Below are 15,851 nucleotides of genomic sequence, written 5' to 3' on the forward strand. Positions count from 1 at the left end.
CTTAAATTGAAGAACTTACAAAATATTTAAGAATCAAGTCAAATGTTTAAAATAATACTCTTCTTTATGGCTTATAAATGAGTTTTTTAAATTACCACGGTTATGCCTTATCGCTGGAACTCAACATGTTGCACTTATTTTATTAAATTTAAACTATAATCTTATAATAAGGTCAAATACGTAGTATTTATCCCAAAATATATTCTGTGCAAGTTAGCAATTCTCATGTAAGGGTAAGCAAACACCTGTTTTCCAAAATCTTAACTGACCCTCTTGTTTGCTCTTACACGTTTTTTCATGCGCAGGGTCACTTTCCTCGCTTTTCCTCCTTGTATTTCATTTTGTATTTGTAATTGTTATAGTTTTCGCATCGATTGTTCAAATGTGGGAGTGTGCATGGGAATGTACCGGACACTGAAATTGTAATTAGTTCAAAATTTATGCGGACCCACTTCCGCATTTTTCCCGTCGAGGATCACGTCCGTATACGAAGCTTTATTTTTTATGTTCGCGTTGCCGACCACGTCCTGGCAATTATTATTGGTATGTGTGGGTTCTTTTTGTTTTCACTTTTCCATTGTTTGCTCCATTTTTATGAAAATTCTATGAATTTCCAATCCCAAATCGGATTATGGCATTAGCCGGGCTCTGTGCGCTGGGGGCCATCGCGTAAAAAACAGCAGTTGCAAGAGCAAGAAAAGAAAATAAAACTTTCGGGGGCTGAAGGTCGAGCCGGACCATAAAAATTTGCTGGTCATGCTGTGAACAAAACAACCGCCAATAATTTAAACTTTTATCATAATGATATGCAACTAAGCCGCCAACGAAAAGATACACAGGGCCATTTAGCCCGATTCGATGTCAAGTGCACAAAAGTTGGGGTCCGCAAAACCGGAGAAAGGGGCAAAGGGTTGCAAAATTGAGCTGCGATGCAATTAAGCAGTTTCCGACAAATTGCCATCCAATATTTCTGGGCAGGACAAGGAGGTCCGCCCCCTTAAGTCGCCTCCTCCACCATCGCCGTCCTGCCAGGATGCATCCGCCAGTTCATCCGCTCCGAGCTTTGACGAGCACAGCCAAGCGGATAATGGAAAGCGCTCAAAAGTCCTCCGCCTTTGACGGCTCCTGACTTTGAGCTGCACTCGGATGGTGGATCTACTTAGCAGCTCTAAGTTGCTCCGACATTTTTGTATCGCATAGCAAAATTCGCCACAAAATTGCGGGTAATTAGCCAAAGTTCTGAGCTCTGGTAATTGATTCTCCGAAGTTGTGCTGGTTAGTCAATGAAACTGATAATTAGGAGATTGAATGCCGTGAATTTAGCCTGGAGCCACAAGGAAGAAAGTTGATACAACAATGAGTTTGCGTTATTGGCAATTAGTTAATAGGGTATTAGGATTTAGTTTAATTACTATATATTGAAGACGATAAAAACTAAGCTTAATATTCTTGGTCATGTAATATACTTATTTATTACTATGTTGTTGTTATCGTAATAAAATCTGTGGAACTGTCTTATAAGCAAAATCCCAATATCTTTAACTGAAATTGCCTTTCCGTATAAAATATGAATATTTATATATATTTATCTTTATTTTTAATAATGATTTATTATAAAATATTTAGAAGCACAATTATTTTTAGAAATGTTCTATAAACGTTAAAGGAAGTATTACTTTAAGGATCACTAGTAAAAGTTACATTTACGAAAACTACTTCTTCTTTATTTTACCTTTACAAGTGAGATGCTGCCAACTTAATGAAGTTTCCCAAAAAAAACGAGTAGTAGCACACACACTTTTTGCACCTTCATCTTGGGATACAATTGACAAACGCTTTTGCCTTTTAACCGGGTTTGTTTGTGTTTCCCTTCTCAATTTGCCACAAAGTAGTTGCCACCCGGAAGGGGAAGAGGATGGGGACACGGGGCAAAAAGAGGCGGAGATGAAATTTACTTTAACGAACTCAAATTCCGTGAAGCTTTTGAGTTGGCCAGAAATTAACTCACTCGCTTACACTGTCCCACAGAAAGTCAAAGCCAAAAGCCGGTGCAGAAATGCAGCAAAAAATACTTGGCTTTGATTCCTTGGCCTTCCGTCCCCGCCCCTTTGCTTCGGTTCGTTCTCCTTGTGTTTTATCTTCCCGGCTCCTCTATGGCATTCATTATGCCAGGACCCGCCCTCGTCCTTCGTCCTGCGTCCTGCACCTAGTGGCCCCTCGATTCGCCTTCATTTATCACAGTTTGTGCGCATTTGTCGAGTCGCCTTATCCCGAGTGGGTGGCCTAACATCCGCCGCCGCTTTGACAGCCCCGAGATCCCCGGGGAAAGCCCCGAGAGCCCCGAGAATCCCGAGACAAAAACGAGCATTTCTCCGGGAGAGAGTGGCAGTGAGTGAGGCAAGTTGTCAAAGGGAACGCTTGGCGGAAAAATGTCTTTTAATTAGTGTTTAATTGAATTGCAAACTGGAATTTTAATCGAAAATTGCAGCGGGTCGCCTTTTCCGCCCCGTTTGGCTTCAAAGTTTGCATTGTCCACTGAGCTAAATGGTCTGTTTGCTTTGCCAACTCGGCTTGGCCATTGATAGCCCAAAAGTCACTTGTCGCCATCGCCGAAGATTGTCAACGGACTGCGGTTAGATTTCGTGGGAGATACAATTAGGGACTTGTATTTCTTGTGGGTGGACCAGAATTCAATGCTGCTTTTAAGTACTTGCAGCTTGTGTAAAATGTTTAAGATATTTTCATTTAAGCTTACAACATTTTGACTTTTTGGCCCATACATTATTAGATTGGATGCAGTTGGGTTTGAAAATTTTAAATTTGTATGGGTAATTTATGAAACAAATATTTTAGCTAGCTTTCTGATTTTTTAAGCTTATAAAGATTAAGCACGCTCTTAATAAGAACTTCTTATAAATAACTTCTTAAAAGTTATTAAACATATAAGTACTTGAAGCTAAGGAAAAGTGCTTAATCTATTTTTATTTAAACTTACAACAATTTAACCATTTAACCCATATGCACTGTTGATAAGTTGATAAGTTTAATAAGTCTATCAATAAACTTTTTTAAAATATCATAGTTGAAAAGAGCACCAAAAAAATATTAAATAACCATTGATATATATTTATTTATATTCATTTGATAGAAATCACATATCGTATAGATAGTAACTAAGAAACATTTAAGAAATCAATGATGCCAGATCTTTAATATCATAGTTATACGACTGGAAAGCGCCACACTGCGTCCACCCCATTGCTCATTTGTCCTTTAAATTGCAGAGTAAATTGCTGGGCACCACATGCCCGCCTGGGTTAATTGATTATAATTACATACATGTCCTAATGCAATTCATCAAACGCGCATTGTCCCCGGATCTCCAGGCCGCCGTGCCCGTGCCTCGGCTCCCGTTTCTCCGGCTGGGTCTCCGGTGCTCGGTTCTCCGGTTCTCGGTTCTCTGGGCCTCCGGCAGAACGCCCTGCACGCCTTTGACGACAATAATGAGCATAATGATGCTGCCGGGGCTGCAGGCCATGCGGATGCTGCTGTTAATGCCACAATAAAGACCGCAGCATGGATGCCGATGGCCCGAGGAGCGCTAGCTCGGCTCAGGCTCACGTACAAATTGCATGATTACTATCAGGGATAATTAATGTTGATGCCAGCGAGACTCAAACATGTTGGCCGACGGCCGACGGCGGACTGACGGTTTGACAAAAGGCCAACTCGGCCAGGGAGTTCTGGCCAACTGAAGTCCCTGGGCCACACGCTGGCTTAGACCGTTGATATGGGGTTTCGAGTCTGGAAGTTGTCAACTGCAGCCAGTCGAGTCGATCGAGTTAACCCGTCTTCGTGGTTTAAATGAAACTACAACTTGCTGCAACTTAAATTTGATGTCGAGCCCAGATTTTTGGGTTATGGTGGGAAACTAGATGGATGGAAAATAAGCCGCCCGCTGGCAGCAATTAATGTAAATCAATTCGCATCACATAATGCCACTGCATAAATGCCAAATCATGGCAAATACGTGAGCATTCCGGGGCTTAGCCATGTCCCAAATACTTGCAAATGCCAATTGAATCGGGCAAATTAACAGACACGGAGGGAAAGGGGCACTGAGGGGGCCGCAGCACACAATTCTCAAATTGTTTGGCTTGAACACCGCACAAAACCGTACGTAATGTAATCAAACGTATTGAAGTTAATGAGCTACTTAACCGACTTCCCACTTCCGACCTGGAACTGAATCCCATCCACAGAGGAATGTGCGGCTGCGGTGAGTCATATAATTATGGGATGCCTTGATTTAGGTCGAGGAGCCTAGTCGACCACAAATGCCCTCAGCAAAGGTGGGCTTAGACCACTTTCAATCAGGGGATGTATTATCGCTTTTATTCAGCTTTAAAGGCTTTTGCTGCCGGTCGAAAACCTCGTTTATTGTGTGAATATTTCATAATTCAACATATATGTAGTAGGACACTCCTCTTAATGATTGGCAATGCAACTGATATTATGCCTTCGAGCAGTTCAAACGAAAATTACCTAAAAGTTCTGTACTAATGTGTTTAGAAAGGGAAAATTATTAATGTGCGACTATTTTCCACAGGAACCCTGTGGATAGAAGAAAGTTCGAAGACGCGTTGAAAATGTAACATTGTTTTTATTCCAAAACTCCCATTAGAAAACCTTGTATTGTAAACGCCTTCATAACATTCAGGACATTTGACAATGAGGGAAGTTGTGAAGCAGACTATAAAATATTTTTAACTTTTTAGTATACTATTTGCCTACGGTTTGTCTATTGTACTGATGGTTTTAAGTAACATATTTTTCTCTTTTAATCAAAAATATCTTAAAGCCCATAGAAATTCAAAAACAACAAGGAAGAACACTATAGTCGAGTACCTCGACTATCAGATACCCGTTACTCAGCTAAAGGGACAAAAGGGAAATGGAGATATGCAAGCAGCAAAGCGAGACTGAAATGTGCCACCTACCCCTGATCACAATATGTTGTTATGTGGGCGGTAGACAGATTTAAGCGTTATGGGCGTTAGAGTGGGCGTGGCAAACTTTTTTTGGGTCAATCGATAGGTATTGACGAGTCTAATACATTTCTGTTAAAAATTTTTTAACTAGCATGAAAATTGTGGGTCCCATAGATTTGGACGGTTTGTGGGCGTTAAAGTGGGCGTGGCATATTTCCGTAACAAACTTGCGCTGCGCGCAAGGCTACGGAATTTAAATCTGAGATCGAAATATTCCAGGTGTATTAAAAAAAAGTGCGTCCAGAATGTGTCTAGTTTGTTACATCCGGGTGCATTCCTAGGTACATCTGGGTGCATTCCTAGGTAAATTAATTTTTTTCCTAGGTAAATTAATGTTTTTGTTTAATTTTTGCATTTTTTTATGGGGTTTTCGCATTTTTAAGGGGTGCAACCCTAGGTACATTGGGGTGCAACCCTAGGTACATCTGGGTGCATTCCTAGGTACATCTGGGTGCATTCCTAGGTAAACTATTTTTTTTTTAATTTTTAAGGGGTGCCACCCTAGTTACATTTGGGTGCATTCCTTTTTTTTTTTAATTTTCGCATTTTTAATGGATTCCTAGGTAAATTATTTTTTTTTTAATTTTCGCATTTTTAAGGGGTGCAACCTTAGGTAAATATGGGTGTATTCCTAGGTACATCTGGGTGCATTCCTAGGTAAATTCATTTTTTTTTAATTTTCGCATTTTTAAGGGGTGTAACCCTAGTTACATTTGGGTGCATTCCTAGGTAAATGATTTGTTTTTTAATTTTCGCATTTTTTAAAGGTGTTTTCGCATTTTTAAGGGGTACATCTGAGTGCAACCCTAGGTACATCTGGGTGCAGTCCTAGGTACATCTGGGTGCATTCCTAAATAAATTAATTTTTTTTAAATTTTCGCATTTTTTAATGGATTTCTAGGTAAATAATTTTTTATTTAATTTTCGCATTTTTTAAGGGGGTTTTCGCATTTTTAAGGGGTGCAACCCTAGTTACATTTGGATGCATTGCTAGGTACATCTGGGTGCATTCCTAGGTAAATTAATTTTTTTTTTAAGTTTTCGCATTTTTAATGGGGTTTTTGTATTTATAAGGGGTGCAACCCTAGTTACATTTGGGTGCATTCCTAGATACATCTGGGTGCATTCAATTTTTTTTAATTTTTTTTTAACTTTCACATTTTTTAATGGGGTCTTCGCATTTTTAAGGGGTGCAACCCTAGGTACATTGGGGTGCAACCCTAGTTACATTTGGGTGCATTCCTAGATACATCTGGGTGCATTCCTAGATAAATTATTTTTTTCCTAGGTAAATTAAACAAAAATTTTTTTTTTAATTTTCACATTTTTTTAATGGAGTTTTCGCTTTTTTAAGGGGTGCAGCCCTAGGTACATCGGGGTGCAACCCTAGGTACATCTGGGTGAATTCCTCGGTAAATTAATTTTTTTTTTAATTTTCACATTTTTTAATGGGGTTTTCGCATTTTTAAGGGGTGCAACCCTAAAAGTGTTCGTCCAGAATGTGTCTTGTTTGTTGCATCTTGGTGCATTCCTGGTTCCATCTGGGTTGCATTCCTAGATACATGTTCCAGGTGCGTTAAAAAAGAGACCGTCGAGAATCAGTCTCGAACATGCTTTTTTATCTAGCATGAAAATTGTGGGCGCCACAGTTTCGGGCGGTTTCGGGCGGTTTGTGGGCGTTAGAGTGGGCGTGGCATATTCGCATAACAAACTTGCGCTGCGCTTAAGGCCGCGTTCATATTTACGATTTTTTGAAGTTTGTGGGCGGTTTGTGCTCGTTAAAGTGGGTGTGGCAAACTTTTTTTGGGTCAATCTATAGGTATTGATAAGAACAATTCATTCCAGTTAAAATTTCTACTCTAGCATCAAAACTGTAGGAGCCACAGTTTTGGGCGGTTTGTAGGCGTTAAAGTGGGCGTGGCATGCTGCTGAAACAAACTTGCGCTGCGTAAGAAGCTCAGGAATCTGCACGCCAAATCTCAATAGCCTAGCTCTCATAGTTTCCGAGATCTCAGCGTTCATCCGGACGGACAGACAGACGGACATGGCTAGATCGACTCGGCTAGTGATCTTGATCAAGAATGTATATACTTTATGGGGTCGGAAAAGCTTCCTTCTACCTTTTACATACTTTCCGACGAATCTAGTATACCCTTTTACTCTACGAGTAACGGGTATAAAAATCATAAACAAGCAGAAAAGAACTAATAATGTGGGTATTTTCAATGCAATGTTTAATTTTGATTCAATTGTAGGTTAATGCAATGGGCCATAAGATCCTTGTCTTCCTTCGACGGAAATAACCAGCCCAAGAACTCGACTAAAATTGGCTGCTGCTCGACGACAGTTGAGTAGTCCTCATATGAAATTACGCCGTCTTTGTCCAGGTCAAACTTTTTCATGAGAAACTCAGTCATGTCCTAAAAGAACCAATATTTAAATAAACTTTAATCTTGTTGTCTTAGGAAGTGCTCACCGCCTTAAGTTCATTAAGCTCATCTTCGTCTTCACCGTAAAAAAATTTTTCGCAAGCTATACCAACTTGCTCTCGATCAATAACACCAGTTCCTTTTGTGTCATAAACCTATAAAAAACAAGGAAGAACGCTATAGTCGAGTACCTCGACTATCAGATACCCATTACTCAGCTAATGGGACCAAAGGGAAATGGAGATATACAAGCAGCAACGCGAGATAGAAATGCGCCACCTACCCGTGATCTCAATATGCGGTTATGTGTGCGGTAGACAGATTTAAGCGTTATGGGCGTTTGAGTGGGCGTGGTAAACTTTTTTTTGAATCAGTCGATAGGTATTGACGAGACCAATACATTTTAGTTAAAATTTTTTATCTAGCATGAAAATTGTGGGCGCCACAAATTTGGGCGGTTTGTGGGCGTTAAAGTCGGCGTGGCAAACTCTTTGTGGGTCAATCGATAGGTATTGATGAGAACAATACATTTCAGTTAAAATTTATATTCTGGCATCAAAACAGTAGAAGCCACAATTTTGGGCGGTTTTTGGGCGTTAGAGTAGGCGTGGCACATTGCTGAAACAAACTTGCGCTGCGCAGGAATCTCAGGAATCTGCATACCTAATCCCAGTATTGTAGCTCCTATAGTTTCCGAGCTCTCAGCGTTCATACGGACAGACGGACAGAAGGTCAAGAATATATATACTTTATGGGGTCGGAAACGCTTCATCTGCCTGTTACATACTCTCCGACGAATCTAGCATATAGGGTTACTCTACGAGTAACGAGTATAAAAAAATGTACATGTGTTCCCTATGCAAGTGTGGGTAAGGTCCCATATACTGACCTCGAAGGCAAATTTCATGCGCACATGGATGTCCTTGGTTGTGTAGAGATCGAAGAGATGGATCCAGGCCTGGGGACTCACATACTTCGTATCCTTGGTGATGGCCAGCAGAGTGCGTTCAATTACCTGGACATTGGCAACGTTAAACAAAACCAAGAAGATCTGATAGAACTGCTTCTTGGTCATCTTCTTGCACTGAGGTCCATTGGCCTTAGAGAACTTGTAATAAACGACAAGCAAACAGGTGATATCCGTTTGAGACATCTCCGAAGTTGCGGCCAACTCCTTAATCAAACTTCCGTAAAGGGCCGCAAATCGACTGTTTTCCATGTTATCTATAGTGGCGTCTAGATTCTCCATTTCGTGGTTTTTGATTTTTTTTGTCAATAAACTCCTTTTTTTTTTATTGTTTTTTATGTTTTTCCTTTCAGTTTTTTTGTAGTTTTGACCCTAGTACATTTCTTTATATCTTGTTTATGAATGACAACTATTTCGAAAGCCTTCTTAATATAAAAATAAAATCTATAAACAAATATAAATAAATGATGCCAATCATAACAGAATCAATTGTAACTATTGCTAATAGTAATCAATAAATCATTTGCCGTTTTAGGAAAGGAATTGGAATTGTTATTTAATTAAATGTACTGAAACCCTTAAAAATGTAAGTAAATGTATGCAAAATGTGCGATTGTCGAAAAGTTGTTGCATTTTTTATCAGGATTACCAGCCGCTTCGATCTATCCTTTTCCGTCTGTCCATATAGACGGTGATGTCTTGGGAACCATACAGGCTAGAAAATTTGAGAATCTTGGATGGCATGCGCAGCCTCAGTTAATGGTAGCATTGAAATTATACTTGTCAATTCCTATAAATTCACGTTACAGTCAAATCGAACAATAAAAATGTTACTAAGAAACTAAAGTTAGCCTTAGTATCAGTATTTATATTTATTTATATATATAGAAATTTAGAATATTTTTAAGAAAAACCAGTATATTATAACTCGGGATTACAATATTTAAGCATGGAGTCCATGTTAATAACATGAGCCATGAGATCCTTCTCTTCGTTCGACGGAAAGAGCCAACCCAAGAACTCAACCAAAACGGGCTGCTGGGAGACTACTGAGGAGTAGTCCTCAAAAGAAATGACTCCATCCTTGTCCACATCAAACTTCTTCATGATAAACTCAGTCATGTCCTGAAAGCAAGGCTTTAGTAACTCTTTAGTTTAAAATCACGACTTTAAATGCTCACCGCCCTGAGTTCAATAAGTTCATCCTCGTCGTCGCCTTCAATAAAGAATTTCTCGCATGCCACGCCCACCTGCTCGCGATCGATAACTCCGGTGTTCTTAGTGTCATATACCTAAAAATAGGGAAAACCTATATAGTTCCTAAATAAGTTTGATAATAATAACACTCACTTCGAAGGCGAAACGCATGCGCCTTTCAAGGTCCTCTGTTGTATAGAGCTCGAAGAGATCAACCCAGGCCTGGGGACTGACGAACTTCGTATCCTTCGTGATGGCCAGTAGGCTGCGTTCTATGACCTGGACATTGGCCACGTTGAAGAGCACCAGGTAGATCTGGTAGAACTGGTGCTTCTTCATCTGCCTGGCTCCCGGTCCGTTGAACTTGACGAACTTGTAGTAGACGCACAGCAAACAGGTAATGTCCAAGGTCGACATTTTCGAATTGGCAGCTATCTCCTTGATCAGTCCGCCATAGAGTGCGGAAAAGCGGCTGTTCTCGGTGGTATTTATTGTGGAGTCCAGATTTTCCATGGTTCAGGTATTCTCTGTAGGTGGCTTATGTAAAGTCTTTAAGTATAATTATTGATGACCTTCTGGTTATCTTCGGTTTCTATATGTTGGTTGGTGCTCGACGTGTCCTAATGTTTTTTTGGATTTATCTGTTTAGGTTCAATGGCATATGATGCCTTAGCCTGCTTTAATAAAGTGTAAAACATTTATGGTTGCCTTTTTATGGGAATTAAAATGTTTCCAATTTTGTTTCCGCACAATTTGTCTTACTCAACAAATTTATGCCTTAAGTCTTTTCCAAACACCGTGGTAAGAATATATCAATCAAAACTCTATACCAAAATCCAGCCCAACTCTCCTGTAAATCCGCCAACACTTTGCGATGTCAACTTTGGAGACATTAAGGAGCGTGAAGCCTTGCCGCCCTTTCTTCATTTTTGTAAGGCTCTTCCCTCTTATTTTATTGTTATTATGCCGTGTCGAGCGGTTCAGCCGCCTCCTCATTTCTTTGGTATTTTCGAGGGCGTGGCACGTGTGAGTGTGTGGCGGGCGGGGGCATACAATTACACAACAAAGGGAGGGAGATTCCGAACATTTGTTACCCCAAACAAAATGGCTACACAGCCATTTCCGCCGAATTTCCACATGGAAGGCTTTACATCCATCTCAGCGCTTTTGTTTGGATTATTATATTCGCGTTTCTCATGCGCACAGCTTTCAGCTTTTGCCTCGGCCTTTGTGTGTTTCGGCAGGGTTTGCTTCAAATATTTATTCGAAATGGGGGACAGATGTAGTCCATGTAGCGTGCCTGATGTATTTTTTATGTCGCGGCGTTGTTTTATTGCTTTTAAATTGCGCTCGTTACATTCCCTGCGAGTCTTTGGGCTGCTGCTCCGGCTTACCCAATCTATTTGCAATTTGTCTTGCATAACCCACACACTTTTAAGTAGGCCTGGGGCCCACATGTTAATCATTTTCATCACACACCCAAAGCACACTCCCCACTAAACAACACTGAGTAAAAATAAAAAAAAAACAAAGACATAGTTATTGTTTATTAATTAAAGACCAAAACAAAAACCACAATGAATCGCATCGACCTCACCCTGGATGACATGGCCAACACCAAGTTCCTTACGTTATATAACAGCCTGATCAAGAGCTTCACCGCCTCCACGGAATTCTCTTCCAACGACGTGGTCAGCCTGCTGATCGTGTTCTACAAATACGCCCTCAACAACGGATCCCGCATGATGACCACCAACCAGCTCTACAATCTGTTCCTAGTCAGCTTTGGGATCTTCGACACAACCATCATCGACCGCGTTCTGATGAATATCACGCAGGACGGTCGTTCAGTTTCTCCAGAAGCCTGGATGCGACTGTTCTGCGTGTTCTTCACCGGAAATCTGCAGGAGCGAATGAAGTTTGCATTTGAGGTGGCTAGTGCTACGATAATTGGAGTTTTCTAATTAAACATAATCGAATATAGTTTTAAAGCTTTTTGGGATACTTAAAAGCTAAGATAGTTAAAAAAAAATTGTTTTTTAAATACTTATTTTGCCTTTGCGGAATCAAAAAAGATAGGTAAAAGCCGTGAATTACCTATCTTTTTTGATTCCGCTACTTTGATTTCACAGCGCTTGAAGCTTCATTCAACCCAACTATCTGATGACTAGCCATTTACTAAATTCCCATATCAACTATAGGTTTATACAAGTGCTGGTACAGTGGTTCTGAATCGTGAGGTGGTCGGCTTGGCCATTGAAAAATTCTTCTACGGCGATGACGATGATGAGGTCAATGAGCTCCGAGCGGTGAGTGTAAATATGAAGTGATAACCTTGAACTTAAGTTATTTTTCCGAACAGGACATGTGCGAATTCTTGTTCGCCAAATTCGACACGGACAAGGATGGAGTTATAGCCTTTGAAGAGTATGCCGAGATTGTCCAAAACCAGCCTGGTCTGCTCGAGTTTTTGGGGAAAATATTTCCCGATGACAAGGACAGATCGTTGGTGGCATACTGCCATAACATTGAGTCAATGTTTCCGCCGGAAGATGAATATTAAAAGAAAACGCTTTACTTTGTGGACAAAAAGTCGTTGTGTTTTGCATAATTTTATACATTCCCAACCTGCTTAGAGCAGATTTCATAAAATAGCGCAAGTGTTGAAAATTGGCGCTTAGAGGCTTGCAAGCCGGCTTACAATAAAGTCATTTTCCATTAAGTACACACTGGGAAAAGTTGAAATTGCCTCCGCAGACTGCGAATGCCACTGCGGGCGCTTCTGTTTTGCTTCTTTTTTTTTTGTCGAAATCTGAGTCTTGTGTTCATGTTCAACTCCTTCCGAATGGATTTCAATGTTGTGTAGGCGGTGCGGGAACTTTTGTTTGTCTATTTTGCGGCTTTGTAGCGCAATTAAATTTGCGCAACATATGCGGGCTCCGGAGGCGAAACAAGGAAACTCTCAGAGCCAGCAAAATTCTAATTAAGTTCCCCCAAAAATTATGTCTATGGAGGTTGCAGATGAAAGGGAACGGATTTCATACATTTGTTGGTTAAATGTTAGTTTTACATGAAACAAATGTTCCCTGTCAAGGAAATCCACAGAAAAGTGGCAGATACCAAAGGTCCTTCTTTACTATTAAAGATATCTCAGGGTAAACCAAACTCTTTAAAAGTCTCTTGGATTTCAAAGCTATCAAAGTGTTAAATAACCCGGAATCATTTTTAAATATATAATTATTATACCCGTTACTCGTAGAGTAAAAGGGTATACTAGATTCGTCGGAAAGTATGTAACAGGCAGAAGGAAGCGTTTCCGACCCCATAAAGTATATATATTCTTGATCAGGATCACTAGCCGAGTCGATCTAGCCATGTCCGTCTGTCCGTCTGTCCGTCTGTCCGTCTGACCGTCTGTCCGTCTGTCCGTCTGTCTGTCCGTCCGGATGAACGCTGAGATCTCGGAAACTATGAGAGCTAGGCTATTGAGATTTGGCGTACAGATTCCTGAGCTTCTTACGCAGCGCAAGTTTGTTTCAGTAGACTGCCACGCCCACTCTAACGCCCACAAACCGCCAAAAACTGTAACTCCTACAGTTTTGATGCTAGATAGAAAATTTTAACTGAAATGTATTGTTCTCATCAATACCTATCGATTGACCTAAAAAAAAGTTTGCCACGCCCACTTAAACGCCCACAAACCGCGAAAACCTGTGACGCCCACAATTTGCATGCTAGATAAAAAATTTTAACTGAAATGTATTGGTGTCGTCAATACCTATCGATTGATCCAAAAATAATTTTGCCACGCCCACTCTAACGCCCATAACGCTTAAATCTGTCTACCGCCGGTAGGTGGCGCATTTTAATTTCGCTTTGCTGCTTGCATATCTCCATTTCCCTTTGAGTAACGGGTATCTGATAGTCGAGGTACTCGACTATAGCGTTCTTCCTTGTTTTTATTTTGAATATTTGCAAAATTACACAATATTTTACGTTGCATGGACTACGGTAAGTAAAACGACATTAGGAATCTGATATTCCAAGGCCTTGTTCTCGGCAGAAGCACTTCTTGTCAGCTGGAATTTTGTGGCAGTTCTCCGACAGTTGGGTGAAATGTTTAAGAACATTTCCAGCACGAGACACTCGGGAAGTTTTACCCTGCTGTTGCCTTGCTTTGGCATTGGGCCCGCCACAGATTTCTATCCATCCATCAATTGCTGTGCGTGCGACGGGGCGTATGGTTAACATCGAAATCGAAAGCGCAGAACTGAAAGTTGGCCATCAAGTTGTGTGGGGCAATCAGCGAGATGCCAGAAATCGGATTGCCTGCGACAACAATTTGGTGACCCAGAGTCATTGACACGCCTCGTTTTCGGGGGCATTGGCTGGGCATTAAATTCAGCGCGTGACTTTCACCCCAGACATTTGTTGCTGGCCCGCCCCAGAAAATCCCGCACAAGCCCGGCCCGGGATAATGAAAAAGGGATCTGAAAAGGCTCAGCAGAAAGCATGAAAAGTGACCGCGACATCCAGCTGGCAGCTGCCCCACTCCTTTTTCAGTTATTTTATTTTACTTGTTCGCTGGAGTTCAGAGTTCGTCACGACTTTGCCACTTTGCTGCAAAAGGGTCCTTGGGTTGTTGTCCTTTTTTCAGCATTAACACGCGGCCTCCTGTTGCATTTCAGTTAAAATGTCGAGGACCACACCGCACCCTCCTCGCTTTTCCATTGGTTTTGTGCCTGGAGTGTGTTCTCAGCGAAAAAACAATGCCGTAGAAGAAAAACGCAAAAGGGCAGCAACAAATTGGGTAAAACAAACATGCTCCCCACATTTGTATTCCAGAACGATGTATCCTGCTGTTATCCTTTCGCGTTCGTCAGTCCATTTATCGCAGCCACACTTTTGACTGGCAACGCTTCGGTTTCCTTTTCGCATTTTTTCCCTGCCTGCAGCAAATCTTGCAGTGCAACCAGTTGGCATTTTTATGAAGTTATACCACAAACTCAGCTGCATTCCATCCGCCGACGCCCAGTGCATTAACACATGCCAGATGAAAATGTGAATTTTCCAAATGAAATGACCGCCACCAGTGTGCGGAGGAGGCGCCAAAAAAATGAGCGACTTTTTACCATCACAATGCTCTGGCGGATACAAATATGATTAACCGCCGCTATTAAGGCATCAATTTATGCTTTTTATATGCGGTATAAAATTCCAGACACAATATTCCATACACAATCGATTTATGGAGTTCAGGTAAGTGCTTGAAAATGATTCCCTTAAGGACAAAAAGGGGATCTTAAAAAAAGCATCTTGTATTTTAAATTACTTGGAATCAATTGTAAAATAATTTCTTTTAAATGCCTTAAATTAGTTTAGCTAAGCAGGTAAATGTATTCCTTACCATCAAATTTGAGGACATCTTGCTTTTCACATTACTTAAAACCAATTGTAAAATATTTATTTATAAAGTAGAACATAGGAAAAGCCTGCTCTTCATTCAAAATTCTAAAAATTAGCTTTATGCTATATTTTGCATTAGCGATTTGATATGAAAACAAACAATTCGAGCAGAAAGATAAAAATCATAATGCAAACAAATTGCCTTTTTAGGATTCAAAGTGCCGCCAGGGGCAGGTTTAATGCGTTTATGCCTCGGGCGAATCTGCGCCTCAAAAGGAAGAGGAAAATGCGCATTCTGCCTTTGCTTTTTACGATAACGATAACAATGATAATAATAATCCGATTCGCATAACATCGGGCGATATGGGGGTGAGAGACCGGAATGCCGAGGCAGGAGTGCCAGGCGACTTGGAATCGGTTTGATTGTCACATTGTCATCATCTGCATATTAAGTACAAGTGATTACACCCTCGCACTCGGGAGATACAGGGATAGAAACAGATATACAGGTGAGCACATGTCCTTGGTCCTCGGGATGATGTGTGCTGCATTGGAAATTCGGCATTTAAATCCAACCAAGCGGCAGGGAATAAGAAAAACCCCGAGCACATTGCGCGCACGGAGCACAAAAGCCAAATATCTACGAGATACATATGTATCTTTTGTTAACGAGCACGAATCGGAGCAAATGTAAATGTTTTCCAATGTGTTTAGGGGGTGAATACGGGATGGGATCCCAACACGTTTGACACGGCGGCAAGGAGAAATCAAATCCAATCGGTTTTTGGGCGAGAAAGGAAA

The 15,851-nt window shown here is 40.9% G+C and overlaps 3 protein-coding genes across 3 annotated transcripts; 1 reads left to right on the forward strand and 2 right to left on the reverse strand.

Moving 5' to 3' along the window:
- Positions 1-7,268: 7,268 nt before the first annotated feature.
- On the reverse strand, positions 7,269-8,850 carry sowi (solwind). The gene is made up of 3 exons (XM_017082572.4): positions 8,370-8,850; positions 7,528-7,635; positions 7,269-7,471 (listed from the first exon to the last, which is right to left on the reverse strand). The coding sequence occupies exons 1-3, from the start codon at positions 8,727-8,729 to the stop codon at positions 7,286-7,288; spliced, it is 654 nt and encodes a 217-aa protein (XP_016938061.1). The 5' UTR covers positions 8,730-8,850; the 3' UTR covers positions 7,269-7,285.
- Positions 8,851-9,300: 450 nt separating this feature from the next.
- On the reverse strand, positions 9,301-10,316 carry LOC108015987 (calaxin). Its single transcript, XM_065866760.2, has 3 exons — positions 9,798-10,316; positions 9,629-9,739; positions 9,301-9,572 (listed from the first exon to the last, which is right to left on the reverse strand). The coding sequence occupies exons 1-3, from the start codon at positions 10,155-10,157 to the stop codon at positions 9,369-9,371; spliced, it is 675 nt and encodes a 224-aa protein (XP_065722832.1). The 5' UTR covers positions 10,158-10,316; the 3' UTR covers positions 9,301-9,368.
- Positions 10,317-11,103: 787 nt separating this feature from the next.
- Positions 11,104-12,251, forward strand: sunz (sungrazer). The gene is made up of 3 exons (XM_036819160.3): positions 11,104-11,575; positions 11,846-11,953; positions 12,007-12,251. Exons 1-3 carry the CDS (start codon positions 11,222-11,224, stop codon positions 12,205-12,207), a joined length of 663 nt encoding a protein of 220 aa, XP_036675055.2. The 5' UTR covers positions 11,104-11,221; the 3' UTR covers positions 12,208-12,251.
- The last annotated feature ends 3,600 nt before the right edge of the window (positions 12,252-15,851 follow it).

This window comes from Drosophila suzukii, chromosome 3 (assembly GCF_043229965.1).
Source record: "Drosophila suzukii chromosome 3, CBGP_Dsuzu_IsoJpt1.0, whole genome shotgun sequence".
Taxonomy (NCBI): Eukaryota; Metazoa; Arthropoda; class Insecta; order Diptera; family Drosophilidae; genus Drosophila; species Drosophila suzukii.